Raw genomic sequence first — 19,305 nt, forward strand, 5'->3', positions numbered from 1 at the left:
GGCGAGGGTGGGGGTGGTGTGAGGGGACCACGGCGCCTGCCCCACCCCGGGAGACCCAGCCCTCCAACACTCTGCCCCGCTCACACTGCACGCTGAGGGTGAGGCTTTCCCGGAAGCGGTCCATGTGGTAGTTGACGATGCAGGCCAGGGACTGCTGGTGGGCTTCCCGGCTGGGCACCAGGCGGTAGCGGCTGATGACGGTCACCGTGCCATTGGGGTTCCGGATCTCCTGGTACTCCGCCTCACCCTTCAGCCGCGTTTCCCAGGACACCACACTGGGAGGCTTCCCATTGGCCGAGGTGCAGGTGGCCACCAGGACCTTGTCATCCTGCCCCTTCCTGGCTCGAAGCACTGCCTGGGCGCCCTCTATCCAGTTGGTGGGTTTGGCTGCGGGGAACCAGAGACAGCCATGAGTCTGGCTCTGTTGCCTCACCAAGGACACACAGGCCAGGAGGGCAGGTACCTGCCAGGCCTTGCTTCAGGTCACCCTGGCCGTCCATGCCTCTCAGCTACGCTTCACCGAAGCCCCTCCCAGCACTTCTCACAGGGACCTCTTCGGGTCTAACCCGCAGCCTTCCTGCTCTAGTCTTTGTATCCCCTTTTGTCACGCGGAAGTCTTCTTGGAGTCCTGCTGTGCTGAGGAGGCTCTCTCCCTTACCATGGCGTCTGCCTGCTTCCTGGCCACCTGGAAAGTGCCCCACGGTGGGGCTCCAACCTGAATACTGATCCTCAGCTCTGTCCAGGAGGCTCTCTCCCTTACCATGGCGTCTGCCTGCTTCCTGGCCACCTGGAAAGTGCCCCACGGTGGGGCTCCAACCTGAATACTCATCCTCAGCTCTGTCCACAGCGAAGGCCCAGCCCCCATCCCTAGTGAACTGACACAGCCTGGTTAGAAGAGGCCAGAGGTGCCAAGCCCAGAGCACATGCCGACCCAAGGAGCGCATCTGGGGCCACTGAAGATGGCCAAGCCCCCAGGCCACAGGCCCCACCCAAGCAGAGAGGAGTGGTCCGGTCAGCTTACCCATCACAGTGAGGTTGAGCTGGCTCTCTCGATTGCCAGCAGGGAAGGTGGCAAACTCGCAGATGTAGACGCCCTCGTCCTCCAGCTCCAGGCGGGAAAGGCGAATGGTACCGTCTGTGAAGGAGGGCCGTAGGAACTCCACGCGCTCGCGGTAGGGGGCCAGCACCGAGACGCCCATGGCCGGGTTGTAGATGGCCACGTTCTGCTTGGAGCCATTGGTGGCCTTCTGCCACGTGACCTGGGTGATCTTCACGCCGGGCAGCGGGTTGGCGAAGCTGCAGTGCAGCACCACGTCCGTGCCGATGAAACCGTACATGGAGTCGTTCACCTGGACCACCTGGGTGTGGGCGCCTGGTCGAGGGAGATGGCAGAGGGGGGTCAGGGACAGCCACAGCCCCCGCCCCAACTCCCTGTGCGCTGGTCTTCTATTTTCCAGTAGTCATTATTTAAAAAATTCTGACTCTAAAATAATAATTGCTTGTTATAGAAACACTGTTGTGGGCAATACTAAAATATACTGAGAAGAAAATGACAACAACTCGTGATCCCACCACTCAGACACATCACTGATCATCTGATAGGAAGTGTTCTCTTTTACATTCTTCTCTATATATCCAGGTAACCATCTGGTTTTTTACACAAAATCAGAAGCGTACCGTAATCTGTTCCATAAACTGTCTTTTCACTTAGTGATATATCATCAGTGTCGCTCCATGGCAGTAAATACCGTCCACACCCTTATTTTTGAGGAGGGTTGAATGTGCTGTTTTTTGAGCAGAGGCTCAGCAGAGGAGCCACCAGCTGCTTCACCTTCCTGGGCCTCGGTTCCCTCGTCTGATAAATGGGGCGGGTAATGCAGTCCTCTCTAGCTCACAGGTTGCTAGGAGAACCAAATGGTACGACGGATGAGAAAGTGTCAGGAGGCAGGAAGCGCTGGGGGAGCACCAGGGCCCACAGTGGCCATCATTATGGCCACCTCCACTCAGGAAGGGCTGAGGGCCCGGGCCCTGGGGTGCACTGGCTTGGCCCCTCTTACCCAGCAAGGCGGCTGCACGAGGCTCCGCCTCTCTGGCTCTAACTCGCCTTCACAATCAAGCCTGGATGTCTTAACTTGGCATCTGACGTCCTCATCACCTGGGTCCTGCCTTTCTGTCCACGTCTCTCCATACATGAGGCCTTCCAACCAGGTCAGACTGGACCCCTGCTCAGAACGTGCCATATTTCTGTGTTTCCTTCTCCCTCTTCCCATTTAGGTATCAATTTCTGAGTCTATTATCAGCACTGGAGTCACGTCAATGAGCGATTCAGTCCCAGCCTCCAAGGAGCACAGAGCCGTAGATGCTACGTGTCTAGGCCTGTTCCTCTCGTTCCCTGGAAGGCCCTGCCCCTTTCCCACCTATGGATATCCCACTCAGGCTGCCTCCTTTGGGAAGCTTCCCTGATCCTCCCAACCCTATTACAGCTCTTTTCTGCCTGGGAATGTGGTTGTTCACACCTCTGGCTTCTCCTCTGCCAGACGGTGAGCTCCTCCAGAGCAGCGTCTGTGTCTTTTCCATCCCTGTAGCCCCAGCGCCTAGCCCATTATCTAGCACACAGTAGGTGCTCAGTAAATATTTGTGGCCAGACAAATGGCACCGGAAGCCGTGAGAGGAGAGGTTTGCAAGAGGGAGGGAGCGATCAGTGGCATCGAATGAATGAATAAATTCGCTCTAGTCTCCCTACCGATTTTGTTTTATTCTATCTCAAGTGGCTTCTGTTTGAGCTTTTCCTTAACTCTGAACTTGGCTCAGTCATTCACTCCAGTGGGCTCACTCCTGAGCTCTGTCATCAGCCGTCCTTCCATTCTTATTTCACTCAGTTACTTTATTGAGTGCCATCAGTAACATCAGTGTCAGGCCCTGGACCGACCCAGAGCCCGAGGGATGGCCTAAACGCGCCCCCCCACCCCCAAGGGAGTCTGCTGCTGCAGACTAGGAACTCGGGGCTTATGCCTGCCTCTGCGTGATGGAGGTGTGAGCAGGCCACACCCTTCTGAAGGGTCCCGAAACCATGGGCAGTGAAGTATGCTGGCCCCCACACCTCCCCTCAGGAAGGTACAGGCCAGGTCTCTCCAGGCACTGCGGTATCCCCTGTGTTTGGCACACAGTAGGCACTCAAGACATGCCTGCTGAATAAGTATATCTTTGGCCCTCCAAGCTAGGCCCTCGCCACGCTCTGAAAGCTTCCCTGATGGTTCCCTCCTCTATGCCCGCTCACGTCCACACCGCCCTTCAAGGTCCACCTGGGGTACCACCACCCCACCCCTCCAGCCATCCCCTTGGCCGGTCTGGGGGGTTCTGACATGTCCCCGGTGGAGAACACTGTGGGCTGGTGGGAGAACCATGCCGGAGACACCCAGCAGGGGGTCAGGAGGGCTGACTTCTAGCCCGGCTCCGTCTTGAGCTCACCCTGGCAACTTGGCGGGTCACTTCCCCTTCCCGCGCCCTCTTTTCCTCCCCTGTAAGGGAGCAGGCTGGACTCCACGATGTCAATGGTCCCTTCTGGCCAGTCTGATTCCCTGAACTGCAGCCCAGCCCAGCTGTGGCCTCACCCCAGACACAGTCCCACAGTGAAGTCAGTGGGCCAGTAAGCCCAGTACTCCTGCTGACTGGCCAGTTGGCAAGCGGCTAAGCCCTAGGCCTTCCAGCAGGGTAAGTGGGTGCTCCCTCCAACACGCCCAGCCTCTACTCACCAAGCCTGCTGGAGGCTGCCCGGCAGCTGAGATAATGTGGGTATAATTGGGGAACTTTCACCACACAAAGCCGGGAACAGGAAAAGCCGGTTGGGAAGGCTCAGGCCACGGTGGGGGGGTGGGTAGGGGTGTGGGCACCAGGATCTTGGGATTGGTACCAGGGCACAGTGGGGCCTACAGTGGGACACAGCCCACCAAGTCCGCTGCCACCCCATCTCCTTTCACCCACTGGGGAGGTAGGGACAGGCAGCGTTCAGGGCCTGGAGCACAGGCTGACATTCGTTCGCCACGTCCTCAGCAGTGACCTCACTCTGCAGAGCTGTGAGCCAGGAGGGGAGACGGCTGACTGCAGCCTTGGCGTGGGGAGGAGAGGCTTCTGCAAGGGGCTCAGGTGCCCCAGAAGCCCCCTCTCATCAGCGCCTCACCAGGCTGAGGTGGCCCTCCCCATCCCACGTCTGTTTTGGGGTTGAGGCTGCTGTCTTCTCTCCGGTGTGACTCTCCCAGAAGCAACCCCATGGCAGCCGGGGCAGCGAGAAAGGTGCCTGGGTGCCCACTCACTGCGTACTAAGTGGGTTCCCTGGGCTCCTGCCCCTCTGCCCCCATGATGAGTGGGCAGGCGGGCGGGAGGACCTCTAAGGAGCCGGCAGGTGCATCCTGACATGGGCCTCTCTGCCTACAGCTTACTGTTAGCCTTGTCTGCTATTTCCACTGTAAGCATCTTTGCCACAGATGCCTTTGCCACATTTCTTGCCGCATAACTAATTGTCCATAAGTCAATTTTGCCGAAAAAGATAAAATAATAAAGTTTAAATGAGGGACATTAAAAAGGCCATAATGAAACAGGAGAAATGAGTAACAAAATTAAAAAGACCTTATTGCAAAATACAAAATATTTGAATTTAAAATGTGTGTAGGGACTTCCCTGGTGGTGCAGTGGTTAAGAATCTGCCTGCCGATGCTGGAGACACAGGCTCGATCCCTGGTCCAGGAAGATCCCACATGCCGAGGGGCAACTAAGCCCCTGTGCCACAACTACTGAGCCCACGCACCACAACTACTAAAGCCCGTGTGCCCTAGGGCCCACGTGCCGCAACTACTGAGCCTGTGTGCTGCAACTACTGAAGCCCGTGCGCCTAGAGCTCGTGCTCTGCAACAAGAGAAGCCACCGCAGTGAGAAGCCCACACACTGCAACGAAGAGTAGCCCCTGCTCACTGCAACCAGAGAAAGCCCGCGCACAGCAATGAAGATACAATGCAGCCAAAAATTAAAAATAAATAAATAAATAAATAAAATGTGTGTAGATGCATGGCAATACCGTGCAAAGAACTGATTTTCTTTTGTGGGTTGTACTTGTCTAAGCAGTAAGCACTTGTCTTCCAAGTCTTTCGTTTATATTATTTTATACATTTGTTGATTCGTCTCCTCATTTGGTATCGAACTTTTTCTTTTCTGCTAAAATGTCTTCCTTCATTCAGAGAGGTATCAGTTTCCGAACACTAGGGTGCATGTTTTTTTTTTTTATTTTTTTTTATTTATTTTTATTTTTATTTTTTATTTTTTTGCGGTATGCAGGCCTCTCACTGTTGTGGCCTTTCCCGTTGCGGAGCAACAGCCTCCGGATGCGCAGGCTCAGCGGCCATGGCTCACGGGCCCAGCCACTCCGCAGCATGTGGGATCTTCCCAGACCGGGGTACGAACCCGCGTCCCCTGCATCGGCGGGCGGACTGTCAACCACTGCGCCACCAGGGAAGCCCAGGGTGCATGTTTATAACTGAACTTTGTGTTGCGTTGGGAGAGCCTCTGCACTGCTGTGTGCTCTCAGCACATTGTCTTACGTCCATTGATAGACTTTCCAAAAAGTTCTATGGGAAATGTAGGCTCAACTCTGTGCCTTTGAGGCCCTTGGCCTCTTTCTCCTCCAACTTAGTGTGTTTCAAAATACAAAACCAACTCTTGGGGAAAACCATCATCTTCTGTCAGCTTGATAAAGCCATCAGTAACGTCACTAACTGGAAGAAACGTTAGCGCGTCTCAACTAGTTGAAACCGAACTGTCAAACCAAACTGTCAACCAGTTATTTTCTCTTTCATGGCAAAATTGCCTCAAGGCCAATTAGTTATGTGGCAAAATGTCTCCAGTAAAAATGTTTTTGGTGAAAGCACCTAGAACCGCTGCTGTTAGCAGGGCCGGTGAGGCGACCCTGGCGGGTGGGCATAAGGGAACGCTTGGAGTATGGGGTTTGGGGTCACTGAGGGCGGGGATCCTAGAGTTGTGGAACTGGGAGGGGCTGAGAAGACTGGTAAGGGCTTAAGACCCTCCCTTACCTTTCCCCCCACTTTAGGCTTAGGGACCCGGAACCCAATCCACGTGTCTTGGTTGGGGGATGCGGGGGTGAGGGGAGTATGTCCCTCATTGTTTAGATTGGGCAGATCGGGAGGCTTTCAGAGAGCGGGGCACACTCTACCCCAGTGGTTCTGACAGCCAGGGTCAGACTGCTGCAGGCGCCACTGAAAAGTGAGAAAGGGCTAGTTGAGGGCGGGGACCCAGGAGAAGGGCCCTCCTCTGTGCATTGTAAGCCTTTTTTGGAAGGCCTGAGAGAAGGGGTGCACTGCAGGGGAGTCCCCTGGGAGACCACACAGCCCCTCTCCTCGGCTGGTCCGTGCCTCTCCACCAAGCACTCCAGCCCTGACAGCCCGAAAACTGATGCTTATGTCTCCCCTACCTTGCCCAAGCTCCTCCCACCCTCTGAAGAGAAGGTCCCCATCCCCATCAGGTAGTATGGTGGGTTGTGAAGAGCCAGACAGTGTGGGTTTGCATGCCCCCTCCGTCACCTACGAGCTGTGAAAATTTGGGCAAATGCCTTAACCTCTCTGTACCTCAGTTTGCACTGAGGATGCACATCTGTAAAATGGGGATTATAATAATACCTATTGTAAAAGTTGTTGTAATGATTAAACGAGTAAATGTGAAACTCGAGGACAGCACTTAGCACAAAATTAAATGCTCAGTAAATGTTAGTTGCTATCATCATCATCACCACCATCAACATCACCATCATCACCATCATCACCATCACAATCACCATCATCATCATCATCATTTCTCATTTATGAAGCAGGAGGCCTCCCTTCCCGGAACTTCATTCAACAAATATTTATCGAGGGCTTCCCTGGTGGCGCAGTGGTTGAGAGTCCGCCTGCCGATGCAGGGGACGCGGGTTCGTGCCCCGGTCCAGGAGGATCCCACGTGCTGCAGAGCGGCTGGGCCCATGAGCCATGGCCGCTGAGCCTGCGCGTCCAGAGCCTGTGCTCCGCAATGGGACAGGCTACAGCAGTGAGAGGCCTGCGTACCGCAAAAAAGAAAAACAAACAAAAAAACCCACAAATATTTATCGAGCACCTACGCAGTACTAGGCACTCTATGTGTGCTTCTAGTCCCCCTCTTCCAGGAAGTCCTTCTGGACTCCTCCTACTTAGCTGACACGTCTATTCATTGCCCAACTGCATATAACATGAATCTGTATGCTTTTTTTTTCCTGGCATGTGTGTTTAGCATGTTTTCTACTGTACAGGGGACACAGGTTCGAGCCCTGGTCCGGGAAGATCCCACATGCCGTGGAGCACCTAAGCCCGTGCACCACAACTACTGAGCCTGAGCTCTACAGCCCGAGAGCCACAACTACTGAGCCCATGTGCCACAACTACTGAAGCCTGTGTGCCTGGATCCCGTGTTCCGCAACAAAAGAAGCCACGACAATGAGAAGCCCGCTCACCGCAATGAAGACTGGCCCCCACTCGCCGCAACTAGAGAAAGGCTGCACACAGCAACAAAGACCCAACACAGCCAAAGATAAATAAATAAATTAATTAAAAAAAATAGACTCAGGTTCTCAATCTAACGCTCCAGGGCCTCATTCTGGGTGGTGTCCCTCCTGTGTAATCTCAGTGCCTCCATTGCTCCTGTGGAGAAATGGCACAAAAATACCAGTTACAATACTGCAGCCACAGTGCCTGCGGGCTACCTGTGCAGGGCTTGGCGGGCAGGTGGGTCAAGGGGCTGGGGGCCAGGGCTGGAGCCCCCATTGGAGTCCAGTGACTACGTGTCAGGTGCAAGGTCAGAAACAGGGACTTTTGGGAGCCAAGGTTGGGGGCACCTGCAGGAGGCTGCTATGTACAGAGCAGGAAAAAGCCAGGGCGGTGGGGAGTGAGGGTGAAGAGATCCACTGGGACCTGTGTCCTTGGCAGAGGGGTTCTTTTTTCTCTCTCTCCAGTTTTCTTATTCTTTTTTTAAAAATGCTATTCTATTTAATTAATTAATTAATTAATTAATTATTTTTCTCTGTGTCTGGTCTTAGTTGTGGCACGCGGGATCTTCGCTTGGGCTCTTCATTGCGGCATGCAGGCTTCTCTCTAGTTGTGGCGTGTGGGCTCCAGAGTGTGTGGGCTCTGTAGTTTGCGGCACGTGGGCTCTCTAGTTGAGGCACGTGAGCTCAGTAGTTGTGGCCTGGGGGCTTAGTTGTCCCATGGCATGTGGGATCTTAGCATCCCCTGCATTGGAAGGCAGATTCTTTACCACTGGACCACCAGGGAAGTCCCAGCAGAGGAGTTCTTGCATCCTAAGGATACCAAAGAATGAGTCTGTTTCTTTTCCTGACCTCATGCCCTGCCTATTTTCTCCCTGGCCACCCTACGAGCTCCAGGGTCTGGGACCCAGGTCCCGGGGACCTGTGCATACGTGCCTCAGTTTCCCCACTGGCGCTGGGGTTGGGCAGTTTGGGCTGCCTTCGTGGCTTCTCAGAAGTGCTGAGCCAACAAGGCAGGCATCAGGCCTGCCCCCGAGACGTCACGGACCTGCAAAAGCCCCAGCTCAGCAACAAAACACAAAGGCTCCTCAGCTGTGGCCGACAAACCTGCTCCCCAGGGCCCTGCCCGCCCGCCCTGCTTGCCATCGAGCTAATCCGAGGCTGGGGCCACGGGTTCCCACGCAGCGGGGTGTGGCCCAGAGCGGGGGCTGCTCTCCTCCCCGTACCCACCTCGACCAGTCTGTCCCCACCTTTGAAACCTCAGACCCCTCTCTCCCTAGCCGAGCAGGCTGGGACTGGGCCCACGTGGTGGGTGAAGGGGAGGGCTGGGGCCGGGGGATTCAGAGGTTTCTGGCACAGGCTACCTCTTCTTCGGTGCCCCATTCCTTTCCTGAGGCTCTGCCCGGGTGCGCTCAGTTGGGTGGGCTGAAGTGGCAGGCCTGGCCTGGGTGGGAGGCACTGGGCCCTGCAGAAGGGGCCTCTCTGAAATCGGCATCCTTTGGGATCCATCTCTAGGGCTTTCCAGGGATGCTCCCCTGTTCCCTGCCCTGGAACTGGTAGAAAGGAACAGGAAATCCGGTGAGAAACCAGCTAAGTGGTAAGTGGGAATGACTCACCCATTGGAGGGGGGAGAGCCTCCAGACGAAACCCTGCTGAGTCAGCACAGGGACCTCAAGGTTATAGGTCCCCTCCTCCCAGTGCAGCGACTTCTCCGAATGTCAACTCCCAGGGCTGCCTAGCTCCTCACTTTCTGGTGTCACGGCCTAACCTCATGGGGGAGAGGCTAGTGAGGTAGAGGGTGAGATTCGGAAGGAATCCCCTTCCTACGGTCCCCTCCTCTGGGAAGATTTTCCCAATCAGTGTCGCCTGGACCCGATCGTTCTGCCAGCAAGAACCCACATGAGCAGGGCTCTCACTGAAGTCCTTTGAGCTTGTCCTGTCTTGTATCTATGCCCTGGGCACGTTTCCCTATTAGTTCTGGAGCTCCCCAAGTGCCCAGGCTGCGTCTCCAGCCTCCAGCCTCCCCTCTACATCCAGGATGGGGTCCGGGGTGAGCCAGGGCAGAGGGCTCAGTGAGGAAACAGAGAAGTGGCAGCTGGCCCAGCTCTCGTCCCTGCACCCCTAGCCCCCCCTCACTGGGCCTGGACATGGCAAGAAGGCGTGAGGGCCGAGTCCAGGCTGAGCAGCCCGGCCCGGTGCCACCGTTAGCTCAGCACTAATGCCTCCCCGGCCTCCTGCAGTGCAGGGGCTTTGCCTGGTGGGATTCTCTCTGGGAGCAGTGCCTATTGGGACGGCCCCAGGTGTCCTGGAGCCTTGCGTCCCCTCCACATCCACCTTACCAGCAGAGGTGCTAACATCCCATGATCCCACAGCCAGGGGCTAATTGCTACTGTCCGAACCCAGGCGTCTCCACCCCTCATCCGGGGTCACAGCAACTGCCAATGTTTTCCTCTTGGCTAATGCACACCCTCCTCAACTCCCCACATGGAGCTGGTTAATGATGGGCTGTGGGGCTGGCGCCCGGCGCCTGGGGCGGGTGAGCACAGTGCCTGGGAGAGCAGGGGGCGCGGCAGCCTGGGAAGAGCCCCAGAAAGAGCCAGAGTGGAAGCCCGGGATCTTCCAGACGGGCTGGGCGGGCCCTGCTCTCTGGCAGTGCGGAAGCCCCCGGGGAGCGGTGGCGGTGGGGCCTGCTCTGGTCCCATCTCTCCCTGAGCCCTAGGAGGATAGGTTGGGGGTTGGGGATGAATCAGGGAGCTGGGTGTTGCCTTCTCCCACTGAGGAGCAAGTGGCCAGGGACACCTGGACGGCTCTCCTCCAAGCCTGTTTTCACACTGGCTGCCCATCCCCAAAGCCCAGGGTAGGCTGGTCTTGAGCAGCTCCTGACTCCACTCCTGGCATCCCAGAAACAGGGAGCCTCTCTCGGCTCTGCCCCCTCCGTCTCTAGCCTTCAGGCTCCACCTCTCGGTCCTCTCTGTACTGCTCATCCTGTACCTGTCACCTTTCCTCTGGCTGGATGGTGGGAAGGGAGGGTACTTACTGGAAATTGGGAGAGGTGGGCTCTGGCCCCCACTACTTGGTCATTTTTTTCTGTACGGCCTTAGGTAGGGCAGTTTGCTTCTCTGACCTTAGTTTCCTTTTCTGTAAAACGAGAGTGCTGGACCCCATGTCCCTGGAGGACTCCACTTTGGACGTCACCTGTCCAGCTCTCTCTCTGCCCCTGCTCTGCACCTTCCCTGGATCAGCCTCTGGAACTTCTCTACCAAGTGGGTGCTCTACCTCTGTATACTGCCCATCTCCTCCAAGAAGACCTCCCAGATTAAGTGGAATGCCAGGAAAATTCAGGCTGCACGACGGCAGAGCCGGGGCACACGGGGCTCTTCCACGGCCACGTAATCACCAAGCGCAGCTGGTGCTAGCTCCTAAATGCTTCTGAATCCACCTTTGTTCTCCATCCCCACCGGCCCCAATCCAGGCTCCTCCTAAGTCCCCTCCCTCCGGCTCAGCCCCTTTCCTACCCACCCGCACCTCCAGCAGAGGCTCACTTCCTTATTTTCTCAACATTCCTGGGCCGGGAACCCCCAGTGAAGTAAATCCCAACCCCTTTCCTTTGAACCCAGCACTTACCATCTCATCCCTGCCGCCCTTCTTCTCCCCAGGCCTTGTCCCTGGTGCAGGCCACCATCATCTCTCGCCCAGTCTACTGTACTATAATGCCAAGGACACATACCTGCCTCCAGGCTTCCCCCTCTAATCCATTTTCTGCTCTCTAAAATACAAAGCATTCTCGATTTAAAACCCTTCCATGGCTTCCTACAGCCCTCAGGATCAAGTCCAAAGTCCTTTTGGGCTCTGGACCTCGTCTCGGGCATCCGAGACTCCAGTTGCCTCTCCCCTGCCTGCTCTCTCTCTCCTGCCATGTGGGACAAGACCACCAGTTCCCTGCCACATTCTTCCTTCCATTAAAAACACATACCCCGGGGCTTCCCTGGTGGCGCAGTGGTTGAGAGTCTGCCTGCCAATGTAGGGGACACGGGTTCGAGCCCTGTTCTGGGAATATCCCACATGCCGCGGAGCAACTAGGCCCGTGAGCCACAACTACTGAGCCTGCGCGTCTGGAGCCTGTGCTCCGCAACAAGAGAGGCCGCGACAGTGACAGGCCCACGCACCGCGATGAAGAGTGGCCCCCACTTGCCGCAACTAGAGAAAGCCCTCACACAGAAACGAAGACCCAACACAGCCAAAAAAAAAAATAATAATAATAATTAAAAACAAAACAAACAAACAAACAAAAAACAATAAAACCCACATACCCTGCTACCTGCCCACACCTCTTTATCCTTCCTGAATGACCTTAGCCTTGACTTTTGGGGAGGTTTTCCCCCTTCCCCCATGATTGACGTGTTCCTACATCCCGAGGGTCCCAGGACCTCAGCATACACCTGTCATAGCATTTCCCCTACTGAGCGGAAAGATCAGGACTTCAGCCCAGTGCCAGGCACCTAGTAAGCATAAGGGGGCCTCGAGTGGTTGGAGAAGGCTGTGAGCCAGCTGGGGTCCCAGGCCAGGGTTAGCCATTTCTCAGGTCCGACTGCACCTTCCTGGAAATTGCACATTAGCCAAGGAGGGGGGCCTGTACAGGAGGACACAGCATGGTGTGGCCAGGTAGGGCCGGAGGACAGAGACAGAAGGTGAGGCCTCACATCTGCACGGAAGGGAAGCAGGTCAGGGCCTGAGTCTCCTCCTTCCTGATGGAAACCAGGAAGCTACATCCCCAAAGGGTGACCGCTTGTCTGCCCCCCAACCCCATATCCTCCGCTTGCTTCCCACTTGCCACCTCCTGATTCTTTCCTCTGTCCTCTGCCCCAGTTCCTAGCACCCGGCCCCACCTCCTTCCTCACTCCAGACGTAAGGTGAAAAATACTCTTCTCACCCAAGCGAGCTGCGGCCCTGAGGCCCTGAGGCCCTGCTCCTGAGGCCTCAGCCCTGCAAAGCCGGCACGCTCTCCAGCTCCACGCCCCTCACTACATAGCCTGGATTTCTCCCGGCCTGGTCAGGCTTTTGAGGCTTCAAAGACCTGAAACCACCTGGCTCTCAGGCCAGGATTCAGACAGGTCCCCTCTCTGTGGCCGACGCCGGCCGTCTCCACCCCGGCTGCAGCAGACGACATATCTCGCAGCAGACACACGGCAGCCCGGATTCCCCTCAGCAAATGTGTGTTTTTAATGACACATTTTGGGGAGTGTAGGCTGCAGCCTCCTCGGAAGGCTAGTGTGGGGTGGGAGAGGCTGGGGGCTGCCGAGAACACAGGGAGAATTCCCCAAGCCTCCCAAGGCTCCGGGGTGACAGATGCATTGTCCCAGCCCTGTGGGTTCCATGCCAGTGGTCACCACCTGTTTAGAAGTGGAGGTCTCTTGATCTACCTCTTACCAGGAGGGGCCTGTTGGATACCCCAGTGCCCAGCTCCAGACGCCCAGGCAGCTGCCTTCCCCGGTGGCAGGGGGCTGGGCCTGTACGGGGAAGGGAAGGCAGTCAGGTGGGTATATGGTACCAGTTTCAGGGAAGGCTCAATCTAAAAGGGCAGGGTTGGGGTGGGAGACTGATGGGGAAGCGGTTAAGAGGAATATGGCGGCGGGCGGGGGGACGTAAGTAATTCATTCATCCGTGAGCACTGACTTTGGATGCAGAGAGACCCAGGCTTGTATCAGCTCCTTATTCGCTGGGTGACTGGGCAAGTTGCATCAACCTCTCTGTGCTTCAGTTTTCTCATGGATAAAAGGGGAACACTTACAGGACTGTCTCCTGGGGTGGATGTGAAAATTAAATAATTCACGTCAGTTCTTAGCACAGTGCTTGGCACAGTTGTGCTACACAAGTGGTTGTATTATTGTCACTATTATAGTCCTGGGGCAAGGAGCTACCTAGGAGGCAGGTAAGCTGGTTTCCATCCCGGCTCTACCAGCCCACCATGTGACCTCGGGCAAGTCCCTGTTGTGATTAGGCCACTCCCCCGGAGCAGGGGCCCTCAGCCTCAGCACTGCTGACACGCGGGGCCTGATAACCCCTCGCTGTGGGGACCGTTCTGTGCACCGTGGGGCATTTAGCAGCGTCGCTGGCCTCTGCCCGCTCCACGCAGTAGCAGCCTCCCTCAGGTGTGACAGCCAGAAACATCTCTAGACATTGCCAAGTGTTCCCGGGAGGCAAAACTGCCTCCAGTTAAGACCACTGGCCTAGAGGAAAGGGCATGGAGCTCAGGCAGGGGGGTTGGGGTGTGGGATGCACGCGCAGGGCAGACCTTAGTCCGCTGGGTGAGGAGGGGAGTGGGGAAGAGGGTTGGGGGCACTCCGGAGGGGAAGTGTCCTGATCTCTCTCGGGGCAGAGGAGCTGCAGGCTACTGTCTGGAGAGCCTGCTCCCTACCCGGTGGGAGGAGGTGCGTGTTTGGGGGGAACAGGTGGAGAGAACAGGAGGCCTAGGGAGTTCGCACCTGACTGCTGTTTGCTGTCAGAACATGGGTGACAGGGTGGCGTGCAGTCCTCAGAGGACAGAAGAGCATGGGGAAGGGGGAGTCGGGGACAGGCGCAGACAGGGAGACACTCAGTGCCAAGAGGCCGCAAAGACAAAAGGGCTGTGTTTCTAAGAGCAGAAATGAGGTCGGCAGCATCTTCCTTCGGCTGGTAAACTGCTATCATTTCGGAAGGATTGTCACCTCATTTGGTTCCTGCTTAAGTGAAATCCACAACATGTGTTCTCTGCATTAGTGGAGTGCTTGTGCTTAATTAGTGGCAAATTCTTTCATATTAAAGTCATTAAGTTTTGCCGTTTGCTCCTCTCACCCCCGGCCTGGCTCGCCTCTGTCTTTCCTTTTAAGGCAGGTGGCCTGATTGCTTCTGTGCAGGTTGTTCAGCCTCGAGGCCTCAGGAGATGAGTGGGCATGCGCGCGTGCGCGCGTGCACGCGCGCGCGCGCGCGCACACACACACACACACACACACACACACACACACACAAACACCACCCCTCCCTGTGGCATCTACAGCACCAGCCCTTGTGCCCATCCCACCCTGGACTGGCATTTTCGGCTCCCAGCACCTCCGTCCACACCCCAGCCTCCTCCACATGGGCTGGCAGCTCTGTGTCCTGTCGCCCCCGCCCACCCCGCCTCTGGGGGCTCCTCCTGGGCAAGGCTTTAGGGTCAGAATTCTTCCTGCCGGGAGGGACTCTAGGGCTGCAGTGGGAGGGATCGTCCAGGCTGCAGGGTGGGTGGGGCCGCTGCTGCTCAGAGGACAATGACAGGGCGGCAGGACTACACTGGACTTGCCCTGCTGGTGCAGCATCGAGGGTCTCAGGAGGGATGCTGGGGTTCGGGGGGGAGACACAGGAAGGCCTCGGTCTCACTGGTCCCTAGTGCTGAAACGCAGCCGCCTCTGCGAAGATGCTTTGTAGCCACAGCACAGTGGCAACCCTGGACTCCTGGCAGGGCGTGGGGGTCAGTGATTAGGGCCCAGGACAACCTCTTCCCCTCTACCTGCTTCTGAAGAGGCTTAAGAAGGAGAAGGGGCCTGAGAGGGAGAAGGTGGCTGCTGCAGGCGCCAGACTTGCTATTTCATCCCTGGGCAGGACACATGGGTCCGTCTGGACCAAATGAGCAATACTGTAGCCACACTGCAGCCCAAGGCTTAGCTCAGACGTAATACTGCCAGGCAGGGCAGGAGGGGCCGGGTCTCTGCTGGGCCCCCTCCCTGTACAGATGGTACAAGGACAGAGCCAGGCCTTGGGCGTTGGCTCCTGGGACGCTTTCTGTTGACTGTGGGGATGGGGGATGGGAAGAGGGTGCTCCCGGGCCTGCAGACGGGGCCTCCTCTGCATCTGGACTCGGGTGCAGGGGAAGTGTCTCGGGTGCAGCAGAAGGGCCCTTCCCTGCACAGCCCCTCCTTGGTGAAGCCCCTCCTGAATGTCTGGGTTGCCACAACCCGGCCCCAGACGTCAGCAGGTCAGCCTCCCTCTCCACACCTCCCAGTTCAGGACTGTCTCCATCCCCCGAAAGCCTTCCGTGCCACCCTATGAGCTCCGCTCCTGGGCTTCAGGCGGGCGGGGAGCAGTCTTGACCTCACGCACACCGGGCAGCATTAAACCTCCGTACTGGGCAGGGTCTACGGTGCAGACAAGAGGCGAGGGCAGGAAGCAGGGAACCGGCAAATGCTCGGGTCACAGTTTCTCTCTGATTGACCTTCTTCAGCTAGTGTTGCCCCAGGGGCCTCCCCTAAAGGGTCTCCAGTGGGGGGCTGGAGCTGGGCCAGGAAGGCAGGCTGCTAGGGTCCCTCAGGTCAGGGCCGAGGGCCTGCTGGGGTAGAGAGGAGGAGGTAAACCTCAGTCCTTATGCTCCCTTGGCCGATGGGAGAACCCAAACCCCACAGAGGAGACACTTCCCGATGCCTCAGAAATTCGGACTTCGTTCTGAGTAGCATTTGAATGAGGCCTGGGGTGGCCTGGGTCACGGGATGCAACAGGTGAGCAGAACTTTGGGAAAAGGGAAGAGAGAGTCTTTCAATGGTCCTTCCGTCACATCCAGAACACCCTCCCCTTGCACACCCCCATGCTCAACCCACTCTGGCTCAGCTGCAACCCCCAGCCCCGCTTCTCTCCCCAGTGCACGGCTCAAGTGAAAATGACCATTTCTCCTCCAAACATAAGCAGGAGGTGCTGGATCCCCAACCTCTCTAACACCCCTTAGCTGTGACACCCCCAACTCACTGTTACCCCAACGGTAACCCAGAATAGCATCCTCCTCAAGCCGCAGTATGAACCCCCAAACCAGCCCCAGCGAAGTCGCCGTGTCAGTGCCAACCTAGACCGCAGACCTGGGTCACGACCCTAACACTTGTGCTAACCTCTTCCTGCTTTTAACCACAGAGTGAAGCACACTCCTACATGTGGTTCTAACCTCAACTCACTCCAGATCTGAACTCAGCCTCAGCTCTGTGGTACCCCGGAAGGAAGGCAGTCACAGCTCACGGTTTTTGTCCTACCCAGTAATCCCCGACTGGGGTGGCCAGAGAAAGCAGGGTCTTCAAAGGGTCCTGACATCAAGTTGCAGGGATGGGCTGGCTGAGCTAGAAGGCCTCCCTCTGTGGGTGGATCTGCCTGACGGGGGGCTCATCCTGCTCTCTCCCCATGCCACCCCATGGCCCAGGACCTTGTAGACATGTCTAGTTCCTGGGCTGTCCCTTCCCCGGCGCCCAGGAGGCTGAAAGGGGTGGTGATGGGGTACATGCTACCCAGTTTGTCCTGCTGTGATTTCAGCAGCAGCCGTCACTAGCAGTGGGACCCACGATCACGTCCCACACGTTCCCCGAAGCCCAGCCTGTTTCACCTGTAAAACAGGCCTGAGCACATCCACCTCTTTGGCCGGGGAAAGGATGGAGTGAGGGCATCTGTGCCAAATGACCCCTCCTGCCTGGCCCCATGGGGCTGCCATCTTCCCTCCCCCTCGTTTCTCCACCACTTCCTTTGTCAGCGGCGCTGAAATCATCACCCTTTTCTTGGCAAAACGCTGAGAGGAGAAGGTCCCTGCCGTTGTCACAGCCTGTCCTCTTCCCACCCTGTCGGGCCAGGGCAGGTGGGGTGAGAGGGAACCCAAGAGGCAGGAGGCGAAAACCCCAAGCCCTGGTCACTTCCCCCCAGCCCTGCCCACTCTCCCCCGACACGGGCAGTGCCGTCGTTTCGACTGGGGGGGTGGTCTTTCCCATTCTCCCCACCCTCTCGCCCCCGCCATCCCTCTGCCCAACATGAATCTATCAGGAACCTCGCCCAGTCCCACTTCCAGCTCAGACTTGTTAGGGTTCCAGGAGTCACTGGGTAGGGGCCCGGCATGCCAGGACCTGCTTCTCGTCCTGCCTTGCAGAGAGCTAGCACGTAGTCAGCAGGGCACAATACCCAGCGGCGGGGATGCAGCCCAGCCTCTGCGGCCACCTGCTTCCCTTCCCTTCTCCGCCCTCCCTCTCCTTCCCATTCCCATGCCCTCCTCGCCCTGCCCACCGCATTGCCGAGAGCGGCCCCCAAAAGCCAGGAGTGGCCCCTGGCGGGATGCGTATACGTGTGGTGGGGAGCAGACCCCCACGTTCTACTAAGTCTGGGAAGGGTGTTGCCTGCTACCCACAACTGCCCCAAGGCTGAGCCCAGCCCCTTAGCAGCAGAAGCCAGGGGTCTCACATGCTCCCCTCCCTCCCTAGCACAGAAAGTACCAAAGGATGACGTTCCCTGCCGGGCCCCTGCCAGCCCCCTGCCAGTGGACGGTAAGAACAGTTAACACATGTATATTACCTGTCTGTGCCAGGCCGAGGTCTGAATGTCTACAGACATTAACTCACTTAATCCTCACAACAACTCCGGGAGCTACGTACCATTTGTTGTCTCTATCTTACAGATGAGGAAACAGAGAGGTCAAGTAACCTGCCCAAAGTCACATAGTCGGTGAAGCCTATTTGACACGGCAGGCTGGCTCCAGAGGCTATGCTCCTCAAAACAACACCGGCTGCCCGCGGCCTCCCCCCTCCCCCCTCCATGAGGAGACGAGTGGCCAGCACACACCTACCGAGCCCCAGAATCGTGGGTGAGGGTGCACGTGACACCTGGGACCCTTGTCTGTTGGCAGCCATGCTGATGGGGCTGGGAAGGGCTCTTCGTTGGGAAGGCAGACAACATCCCCCCTCTCATCCAGGCTCTGGGTGAGGCTGAGCCCCCCAACACCACTCCTAGCGGGACTACTGGGCCCAGGGCAGCCCTGGCCAAAGGGTAATTCTGGGCACTCCCAAATCATTCTTCCTCTGCTCTCTTTTCCTCCCAGTCCAGGAGCTAAGGAACTTGACTTCCAGTCTGATCTCTGGCTCTGGATCTTCCTCTTTCTGTCCCTGGGATTCCGCACCTGTGAAGGCTGGTGTTCACATCTTCCCCCAGGGCCTCCGGGGATGTGGCGCTAGGAGGACCAGGCGTGCAAAGGGCTAACGCTGGCCACCATCAATTAAGCACCTATGATGTGTCAGGCATTGACATATATAACCTCACTTACTCTTTATCGCCATCCCCGGGTGTGCGGGGGGAGTCCCCTCAGCCTTGGGCCCAGACAGGAGAGTGACTGCCACCTCTGCCTTTCCCAAGGCCCCAGAAATGTCGGGTTTTTCTTTTCCTTCTCATTTCTCATCCCTGCTCCTCCCAGCTGGCCTGTACCACACTTCCACCACCACGTCGTCCCCTCCACAAGCCCCGCCCCATCCACTCTGGGTTATTAGCTACCTGAAGCCCCCAGAAGTGGGCAGCGGGTGCTAATGAAAAATGGGCAGACTCTTCATGTCCCTCCCTGAGCAGGGGGCTGGAGGGGGTACTTGGGGGCCCAGCTTAGCCCACAAGGTGAGCAGGAAGCTTGGACACATCTCCCAGCCAGCTCTACCAGCGGGCTTCCCATCAGAGGCTGCTGGGTGGGATGGCATGTCAAATTAGCTTAACGAGTGAGGCCCCAGCTTTAATTGGGGCCCTCTGCTTTGCAGTGCTGTCTCGGGCTTTCATTTTTAATGCTGGGAAAGGGTGGGTTTTCTTTCTCTCTCATTCCCATGCATTTTCACCCCGGCTAATGGCTCCTCACTCAAAAAGGCCCCTACAACTGCTAATTGGGTTTAATTACTGGGGTAATTAATGATGCTATTGGAAAACTGAAATGTTGTGGGTGAATTCTGTGTATAAATAGATAGGAAAGTCAAAGG

General features: G+C 56.9%; 1 protein-coding gene across 7 annotated transcripts in view; it reads right to left on the reverse strand.

Moving 5' to 3' along the window:
- NECTIN1 (nectin cell adhesion molecule 1) overlaps nucleotides 1–19,305 on the reverse strand; it is a 68,301-nt gene that overhangs the window by 15,905 nt on the left and 33,091 nt on the right. For 5 of the 7 annotated variants that reach the window (XM_067751319.1, XM_067751318.1, XM_067751324.1 and 2 more), the window contains exons 2-3: nucleotides 1,022–1,372; nucleotides 85–387 (exon numbers count right to left, since the gene is read on the reverse strand). In XM_067751319.1, the coding sequence (XP_067607420.1) occupies nucleotides 85–387; nucleotides 1,022–1,372 (654 nt within the window). Of the gene's footprint in view, nucleotides 1–84; nucleotides 388–1,021; nucleotides 1,373–1,677; nucleotides 1,902–2,057; nucleotides 2,975–19,305 lie in introns of those variants that run through there. The other 2 variants (XM_067751321.1, XM_067751320.1) reach the window with 2 other exon arrangements.

Source organism: Pseudorca crassidens, chromosome 9 (genome assembly GCF_039906515.1).
Source record: "Pseudorca crassidens isolate mPseCra1 chromosome 9, mPseCra1.hap1, whole genome shotgun sequence".
Lineage (NCBI taxonomy): Eukaryota > Metazoa > Chordata > Mammalia > Artiodactyla > Delphinidae > Pseudorca > Pseudorca crassidens.